Here is a 12,285-nt window from a genome sequence, read left to right on the forward strand (position 1 = left end):
GAGTTCCTCTCCCAGTCTATGCTCATGCCTGGGATTGCTCTGACCCAGGTGCAGCACTTTGCACTTGGCCTTGTTGAACCTCATTAGGTTCACACGGGCCCAACTTAATTATTGAAGTTTCATTTTTCTTTAAAGACAATGTGAGGAAACAATAGAAATTATCAAGGCTACTTTAATCGTATTTGTGCACTGTTCCTGAATTTTAGTGTCACCAACTCTACAGTGAGAATCAAAACCCTGGAGGGGGATTCAGAGGCTGGTGGAAATTGAACCAGTCTCTGTGCTCTCTGCTACGAGGAGCCATGGACACCTGGGAGCACATTACCAAGACAGGCAGACATGTCTTTAAAATCCAGTGGGTGGGAACAGGTCAGGAATGAAAGATTCAGCATGCTATTGAAGCACCTGGACAAGCCCAGATGAGCTTCAGACTCAAAACATTTCCCATGCACACTTTCCTCTGCAATGTGCGAGCTTGTTTTCCATGCTCTCATTCCCGTTGGGGAAATAAAGTGGATCATGTCTTCAAGCAACGTTTCCTGTTGAGCCAGAGCGACCTGCCTGCCTTGGAGGAAGTGGGATGAAGGAATGTCTGGATCTAAGATGAGCAACGGAGCCTTCCTCACGTGGCTGAGTCCTGCAGACAGACCACACCGGTCATCGAGGACAGTGGGGTACTGTGGACCTCAACCCCATGTGGTGCCTTGCATGCAAGCCTTGTGACTTCCTCCAAAAAAATCTGGGTCATGCCCTGGCAGGTATTTGCTCTAGGAATGAACCATCCCCAAGACTGGGAGGCCTAGGTGTGTGTCTTCCTCATCAGCCCTCCTTGGGGTTACTACTGGCCAGAGGCTGAGGAGGATTTGTTAGAGGACAGAGCTACTTTACGTGGAAAAAACATTCCAAAGACCCTTCTTGGGCAGGGCTATCATCTGCTGTGTCCTCCTCCCAGCTTCCTCTTTGTGGTGGCCAAGGCTTCCTGGTTGGTGCTGAGCAGGGACCTTCCAGGCCCTTCAGCAGGCACAGCACTGAGGGGGGGCTGCAGGTAATGCCCCCAGCACAAGGCAGCACATGCAGCCTCTCGCACGGGTCACAGCATGTCACGAATCGCATTGCCCAAGCCTCTGCTGCTGAGGATGAGCCAGAGCTTTCATTTTGCTGTTGCAGCAATAGGCCTTGGGCTAGTCCTTGCTCTCCGGTGACCTGTTTCTCTCCATGCCCAAGTGTAGGTGTGAGAAAAAGCTTGTCTGAACCCTTGAGTGTTGATGCAAAGCACTGTTGCAGCCCTGCTCATATACAGGGGCTAAGGGAAAGCAGCATGGTGCTGGCATGTGTGCTCAGGAGTTTCTGCTTTGTGCCCAAGCACTGCATGGCAGTTGCATGGCTCACTCCCTTAAAACTTTTTTATTATTATTATTTTTTATTTTTCCTACAGGATCTTTAGGTGTCCCTCCTCAGAAACAGGAGCAAACCCTGGATAGCTTTCTGCACAGTGAACACATCGGGAGAAAGAAAGGGCCTTCTGCTGTCTGTGAGATACACAGTGTGAGTCAGACTGCAAAAATGATGTTATTAGGCAGACTGCCTTATGAGTGATTCTAATGACAAAAGTCTCAGACAGAGAAGTTTAGATTCCCTTTTGTTTCTTTACTTTCTTCCTTTTGTTTATTTGTTTATTTATTTTAGCCTTTCCAGTATTTATTGTCTGATTGTTCTAAGCTTTTCGCTTTCTCCATGCTCCAATGCAGCAGTGCCTCCACATCCTTTGTGGCTCCCTCACTCTTCTCAGGCCCTTCCTCTGCCAGGAAATCTCATTTCCTAATTTTGCCTGAGCACCACACATCCCTGGGAGGCAGCCATCGCAGCCAGGGCCACGGAGGCCCGTCCTCTCACAGCGGAGCGTGCTTCAGACAGCAGTGTTGCAAGGCAGTGCTGACCTATCTGCACTTCATCACTTGACTCACTCCACATGCGGTCTCTGTGCAGTTGTAACCACTTCAGGAGCCGGTTGTCTCAGAACCACATCTAGGTTTTGCCACTTGTGACTCACATACTGGCAGTAAAATTCTAGCTATTGCCCTATAATTGTGCCTGGGAAGCAAAAAAGATCCACGTTTATTGTGGTCCAATGTTCACGTTTTTGGCTCCCATCCCAAACACATGGTAATACGATTTGAGTAGTATCACCTTCGGGACAGCAATAAAAGCAATTGCCACTCCCATCCTGTGCTTCATATCCTGTTTCCACCACAGTCTACACATTAAGGCGCTCTTGCTGAGACAACATCACCCTGGGACAACCCTAGCCAGCCCGCGGCGGTGGCTGCTGGCTGTCGGTGACACCAGAAGACAGCAGTGTCCTTCCCACAGGAGGAGAAGAGCTAGAGGAGGAAACCCAAGCACAGCGGGATGCTGAAGAGCAGCACCACCTGTGGTGAATGCTGATAATGCCCATGAAAGTTCACAAAGACCTTTTTTTTCTTCCATGCTTCACTCCTGATTGCACCTAACCATCAGGTTGCATGGAAGGGGAGGGGACTTACAGCAAGGGGAGATAAATCAGTTTTGCTGCCCTGTGAATGCGGTCAGTAGGACAGATGTAGCCGTGGTGGTGTGGTTACCCTTTTTGCTGCATTACCAGCAGTCAGGGCTTTATTTCTGAACCATTGTTATGATGAGCTTCTTCAATATTGACCTTGAGTTGGACACTTCTTAAACCAATAGCTGGGAGCAACCATCTGTCCATAATGTCCCCAAAATGGAAGAAGGAGGTGCCAGCAGAGGAGGAGCGTTTGTGTAGGGCCATGATTTTGTGAGGCACCCTGGGTGAGGGCACACACAATGGCAGAAGAGCAGGCAGTTTGACAGGTTGTCCCATGTTGTCCCAGCCATTGTAATTGCTCATTTCCTCTTCCCCCTCCTCTGAAGATCTCCAGATAAAACGTGTCAGACTGAGCACCTACCACGGGGTTTAATGTTTCTTCAGAAGAGGCGGCGAGTGTGCACTTGTGCAGCAAGGTACCGACTGGTGCACGCTGGTCTGGTCCCTGCTGTAGGTGTGTGCTCGCTTGCTTTGTTGAATGGAGACTGTAACATCTTATAAAACAACAAACAAATCCAATAAAACCACAGCCAGGTTGCAACATCCCTTTTATCCCTTCTTTAAGTTTTCACAGACTGCTTAGTTCTCTGCAGGTTCCCCAAAGTGCCAACTGCTCCTGCGGATAACTAAAGAGGAAAAATAAAGAGGAGGCAGGGTAATGCATCACCTGTGAGTTCTCATTGAAGAAATCTTGAGAGGGAAGAGGGAAGTTGCCTGGAGATGGAGGAAGGAAGCAAGATCTCTCAGTGACTCAGGTCCTGGCTGTCTTAAGGAGAGAGCTGGGCAGCAGGTCTGGGGTTTCTGTGTGGCTGCTGGTCCCTGTGAGCAGCCGTTGGGTGGATTTACTGCCTTTTAACTTGCCCAGCACTTCCCTCTGCTGTTAATGCAGTTTTGACGTGGCATCCAGGGGCTGTGCTGCAAAATGTGTAATGCACACCATGGCAAGGTAGCTCTGTTTGTTCCTTTATTCCAGCAGATCATGAGGTATCAGTTTTCACCATGTAACACCTTTCTTCAGATCAGACCAGCTCCCTTGCAGGCCTGGTGACCGCAAGATAAGGTGATGCCCTTGTCTTTGACCCTGGTGAGTCCAAATCGGAGGGTGACATCCCACTCCTGCTGCTGCCAATGACAGACAGTACTGCCACCAGCAGAGACATTGCTGTTAGCTCTACTCCCACCCAAGCCTAGCCAGGAGGGTCTCTGGGGAAATGAGCTGCCCCACATAGCCACGGCAGATGTAGTCATATTCCCCTGGAGGTACATGGGAAACAGGAAGAAAATAGGACAGAAATCTGAGCTGGGACAGCCTGTCCTTGAGATGAAGGGTGCTCTGTACAGACACAGTGGGAAAGAGGAAAAATATCTTCATCTAAAATCAGAAGATCTGCTCCAGCAGCCAGACCAGCTATCTACCTACTCCTGCCCTCCCCCAGGTAGTGGTACGTGTGGGTGCTCAGGGAACACGTGAGAAGGGAAGTGTTGTGTTTGCCACACCAAACCTCGGTGCTCAGCAGCTGGTGCCCAGCGTGCAGAGAAGTTTCCTTTCACAGCAACACTTCTGGAAGTTTGGTTTCTAAAATGAACATCTGGGAAAAGATCTATCGAGGCAAGTTTTGTGGCATAGGACCTGAAAGTACCTGCAGAAGTTTTTCTTTACGTCAGAGAACACACAGCAAATATCATTTGAAGGCGGCCACTGCTCCTGCTTGTCCCCCTGAGCCCCAGCAAGCACAGCTTGGCTATTTGACATTCTTTGTGCCTGGGTATAGCTTCAAGGGGGCTGGCAATTTCTGCACATTGGTGATTTCTATGAACAGAGATCAGGAGTAAGAAATCCAAAAGAAAAGGTGCTAATGACTAATAATATATTATTATTATATTTAATACTATTAAATTACACATTTTTGCACATATTGAATTAAATAATCTGCTGTAAAGGAAGAAAGTCCTTTTGCTATTGCCCCTGTTCTGCAGTGAGCTCATCATCACCACTAAAAACTTTGATTAGCATGAAGCAGTACATTCCTCATCTGCTTATTTTTATTCCACTTACATTTTTCATTCTGCTGCAATCCCTTTCTCAGTGTCAGGATTTGGATGGACAGTCTATTGGAGTATTGCTGCTAAGGTGAGAGATTTTACTTTTTTTTAGGAGGGAGAGAAAATAAATCAAAGTAGAGCAGGTAGTTTATTTTAGGTGTAAACCCTGCCACGGGCTGTCTGAAGGTAAATCTCTGTGGCTCCCTGGCTTGTAGAGGGTGGCTAACCAATGACTATTCCATTGTTGCACCACAACTCGTGCATATTAAGGTGGAAAATGGTATAAGGATGGAAAGGATTTTGTGTTTTATTCCTCTGCTCTCTGCGTGCAGCTCAGGGTCAGGGAACTGAACTTATGGGAGTGGAGCTGCAGAGGCACCTACGGGGAGAGCTTGGCTCAAGCAGCCCGGAGAAGGGATCTGCTCTGCAGGTGCAAACTTGGTATGAGATTATTGTTTGCACTCTTTTCCCAGATTTGTTTTGCATTGTTAGGTGAGAAGCGGATAATAAATGCTTGAGAAAATACAGCTAGGGCAAAAAGTTCCATCAGATTGGAGGTCCCTACACCTGCTTTTGCCATGGGTCTGAATAAAAACCACAGGTTTGAGGCTTATGTGCACAACAATGAACCAGAACAGCTGCTGAATCAACTGTTCCCCAGACAAATTACCCTGCCACTTGAAGCTGGAGGCCGTGAGGAAAAAGGAAACAGGAGCTAAGATTCTGGGAACAATGGGTTAGATTCTGCACTGATACAGCCCCCTTTGGCCAAGGCGGAGGGGTTATGCTCATTTCTGCTGGGCAAGGACCTGTGAGCTTTTGGGAGGCTGGGGAGAGAGGTCTGAAGGCCAGAGGTTGTGTTATAGACAGAAACCCTGCAGAAGGGAGAATAGTGCAGTGTGAGAAGGCAGAAGTAATAGTGCTGATGGGGTAGTGTCCCGCAGAGGAGCAGGACCTCCACATCAAGTAACTGTGTTCTGCTGAGTCCCTCCCTGATCCTTGGGATCAAATCAGAATGAATGCTTATGTTCACACTTATAAGTCATGTTTTGCTCATATAAAAGTAAGAAAGCTACTGCATATATATAAAAATAAAAAAATAAAAAATTAATAACCAGAACTATAACATACTGGGAATCCAACCAGGCCTTAGCCAAAATCAACATATTTCTGTAAAGGCCAGCTGTGTTTAGGATTGTGTGGTGCACTTGCCATGTAACTGCTAACATATTCACCACAGCAATACTGAATTAAGCATTTTTTAGAGTAAGTGCTCTCACATTAAGGAGTCACATTTTATTTTCCTCAGCTCTTGGTCTTAGAAGGTTGGTGAACCCTGACCCAATGTGTGGATTTTGTGGACTGAGAAGAGGAATTATTTCAGCAAGCCTGGGTGTACATTTGACAATAATGCACTATAGCCCAAACAGAAACTCTGGGCCTGCTGGAGAAAGTATTGCATTAGAGTCTTTGGCCTTTCTTCTGCTAAATCAGATCATAGGGTCACTGTGCTCACTTCTGGATTTAGTATCATGCATTTTCCATTTATCATATGCATCTTCCCTTTTCTTTTATCTGAAGGACATCCATAAATGCTGTTGAAGGATGGCTTGAGAAAAAAAAAAATGCAAGTCCTGCACTAGAACAACCTAGAACAAGAATTAAGTAATTTGCTTGAGCATTCTGGCATGGCATGTGCCTTTGCTTCTTGCCGTGTGAAGGCAGATTCCTAGGACTGTTCCTCTGCTTGAACCTGTCCACGAGGTCAGCTAAGAGGACAGGACATCTTTGGTCTCAGGGAACAGAGTCTTGCGTGTGTCACTGGTGAAATGCAGCGTGACCTTTCACAGCCTCCTCTGACAAGCAATCGCTTTTGTGCTGGTCCCTTGAGCAATTGCTTGAGAAAGGCTTCGTGGAGGTTTCACAGGCGTAGCTGATGGCTCTGGCTGGGTAAGGAGATTAGGGAGTGAGTTTGGCTTACCGATAACGACGTGTAAAAATGAAACAGGATGCCATAGAAATATGATATAAGATAATTCCAGTTATCAGCTGTAAAGAACGTTCTGCTTACTTCTGATTGCTCGTATCTTCTATTTTTATCGGCTTCCTCCTACTAGTCTTTGTGCATGTTTCCCGGTGTAGCAGGTCTGACCCAACCGACTGCAAATAAAGATAACACTGATAACTATAAAGTGAGGTGGGGGGAGCTCACTTCAAACTTGCACACTCAGGCTGCCTTTCACTGTGAAGTATTTTCCAAATGGAGTTCTTAGCACCAAGGGTCTGATCTCCCATACTGCCGCTAAGGATTTCTGCTGGGTGTGTTTGAAAGCTGCAGCAGTCACGGTCTTGACCAGAGCCTGGGCAACATGGACAGGTTTCCAAGGCAGGCAGTAAAAGGGAGAAGAGGGATGCCTTGGCCACCCACCATCCAGTGGCCACACAACCTTGTGAAAAACTGCCCGGGAGCTCCTCGAGTACTGTGTTCAGCTTTGGGCCCCTTGGTACAAGAAGGACATTGAGGCACTGGAACATGTCCAGAGAAGGGCTACGGAGCTGGTGAAGGGCCTGAAGCACAAGTCCTGTGAGGAGTGGCTGAGGGAAATGGGGGTGTTTAGTCTGGAGAAAAAAAAAGAAAAAAAAAAAGAAAAAAAAAAAGCTCAGAGGAGACCTTATTGCTCTGTACAACTGCCTGAAAGGAAGGTGTGTGGAGCTGGGGGTCAGCCTCTTCTCACAGATAACTAGTGATAGGACTAGAGGGAATGGCCTCAAGTTGCACCATGGAAGGTTCAGGTTGGAAGTGAGGAGAGATTTCTGCTCAGAAAGAGCAGTCAGGCATTGGAACAGGTTGCCCAGGGAGGTGGTGGAGTCACAGTCCCTGGGGGTGTTCAAGGAAACGTTGGACGTGGTGCTTAGGGACAGGGTTTAGGGGGCAATATTGGTTGGACCAGATGACCCTGTATGTCTTTTCCAACCTTAATTATTCTATGATTCTTCCCCCAAAGCGTGAAGACTGACCTGCCCCTCCCAGAGGCACACTGCAGAATCTTGTCCACATTTGCGCTTTACCGCAGTTATTCATAAATATTTTATACGTGTAGCTTTTGTAAGACACAACTTCCAGATTAGTCTGCAACTCTACAAAACTTCTCAAAATACCTGCATATGAAGGCTTTGACTTTGGTTGAGACCTTTGTGCATTACCATCATATCTCTGTTAACAATGTAGGGCTTAGATTCAGCATGCCTTTTTTCCATGTAATGTTAACATTTCTACATAGTGCCATTTGTATAAAACATGAGTAGCCAGAGAGCAATACTTGGAGGTGCCCAGAGGTACATTCATTAGGCCAACCAGCAGCAAAGCTACCAACTGGAATAAGACACAGATGATGAAGCCGGGGATATTGAAGTCTTGAGAAAAATGAACCTCTGACAGTTTCCCAAGGTATTTTATGTCCTCTGAGTAAAATCTTTGGAATTTGGGGCCAAAGAAAATACAGTGTTTGCCTAATAACTTTAAGCTTCTTCCTTCTCCCCAACAAGGAGGAAATCAGAAAATGTGATTGCTGTGTGCTGATAATTATGCAACAGGTTTGCTGCTGGCCTTTTGTGTATGGCAAAGGTGATTTGTGAGTGAACTAACCACACATTTCTAGGCACTCCTTGTCCAGCCGATGCTCTCTCTCCTGTTACATGAAGCTGGAGACAGGCCCTGTGTCAACCCTCCAGCATTAGTCAATTGTAATGACAAAGGAAGTGGCAATTGTGTAGAAGCCCTGAAAGATTATGTAGTTTGGCTCACACTTCACATCTCCAACACTGTTATTACATAATCGAGAAAGGGATTTTAGAGCCTTTTTCAAGGAGAGTAAAGAAAGAGACCTGGCTGACTTGAACCCTTAAGATCTCATGATATGTACTCATATCTCTCTGTGATCAAAATGATCCTTTCTAGCCTTAAAAATCTGCCTCAACAAAGCATCCCAGGATGCTCCAGCAGGGAGGCAACCTCTCCCTTGCTGGGGGGACTCATACCCCAGAGCTGTTACTCCCATTTTGCCAGGCTGGATGTCATTTCTGGGAGGGTACCTGAACTCAGGTCCCCCCGGGACAGGTCACCGCCCCCAGGTTGTCCCTCATTCCTGCCCATGAGATCCTCCACCTACAATGTGGAGGTGCTGCAGCTGTGTGCAATGCATGACCAAGGGCTGCTGCCAGGATTGCTGCACCTAACACTGAAGCGAAGCTTGTCCTGGGTATTGCAAACCGTGGGAGTTCATGTGAGGTGAGGAATTTGTCCCTGACATTTTGGTGTTTCTCCAGATCTAGGTGTACTAGGAGAGATTCCAGCACACAGGTCTGGACCTTGTGTAGGTGTAGGGTGTAGAAATGGGTTGGGTGAATGGGTGCCCATCAAGTAGTATTGGTGCTGTTTCTGTGAGCTTGTGAAAAAGATCAGGATAAAAAACATTGGAGGCCACAAGTGCAGTCTGTAATTAATATTTTATTGTTTTGTGCAAGTGGAAAACATATGGGAGAAAGGACAAGCGAAAAGATTGAAAGGTAATGTGAAAGTCCATGGAAGGAATCTATAACTGGCACTGAAAGGTGATTTGTAACCTGGTTACATAGGAAAATGCTATGACTAAGGCATAATTGTTCCCCTCTTATTATAATAAATAAAATGGCAGAGAAGAAAAAAAAAAAAGAAAAAATAAAACTGAAAAGAAAAGAAAAGAAAAGAAAAGAAAAGAAAAGAAAAGAAAAGAAAAGAAAAGAAAAGAAAAGAAAAGATAGAAGTTAAGTGATGCTGTCAATCATCCTTGTCACAAATAACTGCACCAGAGCTACAAAAATAAGGTGACCAACAAGTGCCTTGGCACAAAATGCCTGAAAGCACCTGAAGTGGAAGGGGAGCTGTAGGAGGTAGCCCTTTTGAAATGCTTAATGTTCAAGGTTTTAATGTAATGGAGGCCATTTTTAATGCAAGTTTGAACATTCTCATCAATGCTGCACAGGCCTGCACCTGGAGAGCCAACAAGAAAGAGCATTTATACCCTCACAGGGGGGAGGGAAATGCAAGCAATATACAGGCTGCATGGTGAGAACAAAAAAGAACAATGCCCAAGCCAAGAAATCAACGTTTTTCCAAAGCCTGGCTTTGATCTACATTCCTCCAGAGGAAAAAGTGACTCAGAGAATTAAGCTGATGGAGATTTTCCAAGCTGTTCAAGGCACTTAAAACATTCACCTTGCCCTCAGCTCAATGGTAGGCACCACATAAATATATTTTTAAAAATACGCTGTGTTTTTAATTGTTCTAAGTTCAAGTATTCTGGGAACACAAACATTGCTGGAATACTACTTTAATGAAAGTGCAGTGCTAAAGAAGTACCTATGCATGGAAAGGGAATATGCTCTGACTTGCATCCCCTGCCTGTCCAAATACTTGGGTAGTGATCTGTCCCTGCTCGGCCCTCGCCTTGCCTTTGAAGTGGTTGCTCTGCATGACTTTCTTTCAAGCCTTTCCCAATTCTTCTCACTCTCCAGTAGCTAAAAATGGGATGTGTATCTACAGAGCAGAAATAAAAGTCCCCTCCTGCCCAGACGTTGCTTCTTTGATCCCAAACAAGAAAACAGGTTTCAAGCTGGCTGGGTTGCTATTTTGAGCTATGCAACGTCCAGGGGAGATGTATTTCTGCCTGTTAGCAGAGACAGCTGATACCTGCTGCCACAGCAGTTGAGTTCATCTGCTGCCTTCCCCTTGCAGCTCTGTGGTCACAGCCCATGGAAGGAGAGCATGCAGAGGCCATGGACAGGAAAACCTCCTTGGCACGGACCTCACGTCAGATACTGCAAGAAATAAACAGCTGTGCTGAGTGGGGCTGGTCTAGGGAGCTAGAGGTACGTCTCACAGGTTTCAAGTTAAGCAGTCACATAAGTTGCACCAGTGATTAAATAGCAGAGATTTGGGGAAACTACTCTTCACAGTGTGGAAACTCACTTTCCAACCAAGGGCTAGTACTTAGGTCTTGTGCAATAATCAGATGTGATCAAGACACTTGAGCCTGTATGTTACTGAGGCCTTGTACAAGGGTGGATATTGCTGCTAAAACCAACCTCAATTCACAAGCAGGAAAAACCCGAGTAGTCTGCAAGGCTGCTCTGGTGGACCTGATGGGAAGTAGGGACAGTCACTAAAAAATTCCTTCTGAAGTCTGCATTATTCCACAAAAATTGTTTTTAGAAAAAAAAAAAAAAATCTTTTTCTAAAATCTTATCTCAAAGATGCAAATGATTCTCAGAGACATGGGTCATCCACAACACTGTACAATGCATATAATGATTATTCTACACTGGACAAAAATACAAAGGAAATATTTCTGCTACTTCTTCCTGGAAGACAATGGTCGCACTTGAAAATAATTGCCTAAACCATACTTGGCTGTTAAAGCCTCTAGCTTGTGCTTCATCCACATTGGTTTTAATTACACTGACTACTGCAAGCATTCATGCTGGCAACACCAACATTTACATTTTTCACTAGGTGAAGCTGATGAGCCCACAATACTCCTATCGACTGTGTCCCCTCTTCGTTGACCTTACAGTGGCTCTAAGAAGGTGGTTGAGCACTTTTGCAGCACTAGGTCCATCACAAACCCATCAGCTTCACCATGAGTTCACAGTTGATCAGCCTAACCTAGGCCAGCACCTGTGGCTCTGCAGATGTCAAGGCAGCTAGCCTGGTTCATAGCAGGTGTCGCTTGGGTTGTCCCCATGCAAAGTTCAGTCCTTTCTCCCATTTTGCTAGGAACATTTCACCTCAGGAATCTGCGCGCTCGGCTGCTCCACAGCCAGTTGGTTTTCAAAGACACAGCACAGCTTGTAATTTTCTATGAGCTTGGCTTGGAAATACTCCTGGTCCTTCTTGTGCCAAATGTCTGTTGCGATGTACATGTTGTAGGGGTCGCGGGAGTCCTCCAGCCTCCTGGCGCGGATGTTGGTCACCATGACTCCCACTGTGAAGAAGCCAAAGAGGCCGACCATCATCAGCACATAGATGATTTCAAGGCTGCCGCTGGCACTGCTAACCTGAGATGGGACAGAGCTATTGGTCTGCTCCAGTTGGTCTTGAAGCAGATTGGAGAAGAGGGAGCTCATGGCTGTGTTGTTAGACAACACCAACATCTTTTTTTTCTTCTGTCCTTCGCACTTCTTTCCTTCTTAGCTGTAGTTTTTCTAGAAAATAAGAAAACCAGGGACGTGCCATCAGACAAGACACAGTTTCCTCTGTGCCCCTTACTGCCCTCCCCCCCAAGGAAGCTTTCTGAGGGCACACACAGAGGCAGGATGGCTGGTGGGGGCTGCAAGGTCCTGCTCGCCTCCTCCTGCCAAGCAAGGCCAGCGAGGACGAGTCCATCCCTTGCAAATATTTGTCTTAGAAACCCTCCACAGTGTGATGTCCTCAGTCTCCACAGACACTGCTGCAGCGCTTCTCCACCCCAGCCGCTGGCCACTCATCCAGGCCCCCAGCCCAGGCCTACCCACTTGCCCTTACAGCCCATGACTTCTCCCCTGAGGCCTACAGGCACAAGGAGTGTCTCCCTCCCACACCCCAACAACTGCTTCAGGCTTCA

The 12,285-nt window shown here is 46.5% G+C and overlaps 1 protein-coding gene across 1 annotated transcript; it reads right to left on the minus strand.

Annotated features, from left to right (window-relative positions):
- Positions 1–10,924: 10,924 nt before the first annotated feature.
- KCNE1 (potassium voltage-gated channel subfamily E regulatory subunit 1) lies at positions 10,925–11,836 on the minus strand. The gene has a single exon (XM_032184593.1). The coding sequence runs from the start codon at positions 11,834–11,836 to the stop codon at positions 11,456–11,458; it is 381 nt and encodes a 126-aa protein (XP_032040484.1). The 3' UTR covers positions 10,925–11,455.
- Between the last annotated feature and the right edge of the window lie 449 nt (positions 11,837–12,285).

This window comes from Aythya fuligula, chromosome 1 (assembly GCF_009819795.1).
Source record: "Aythya fuligula isolate bAytFul2 chromosome 1, bAytFul2.pri, whole genome shotgun sequence".
Classification (NCBI taxonomy): domain Eukaryota; kingdom Metazoa; phylum Chordata; class Aves; order Anseriformes; family Anatidae; genus Aythya; species Aythya fuligula.

Bases quoted from the DNA above. Each gene is read 5' to 3' on its own strand.
- KCNE1 (XM_032184593.1), bottom strand. From the start codon at position 11,836: ATGTTGGTGTTGTCTAACAACACAGCCATGAGCTCCCTCTTCTCCAAT.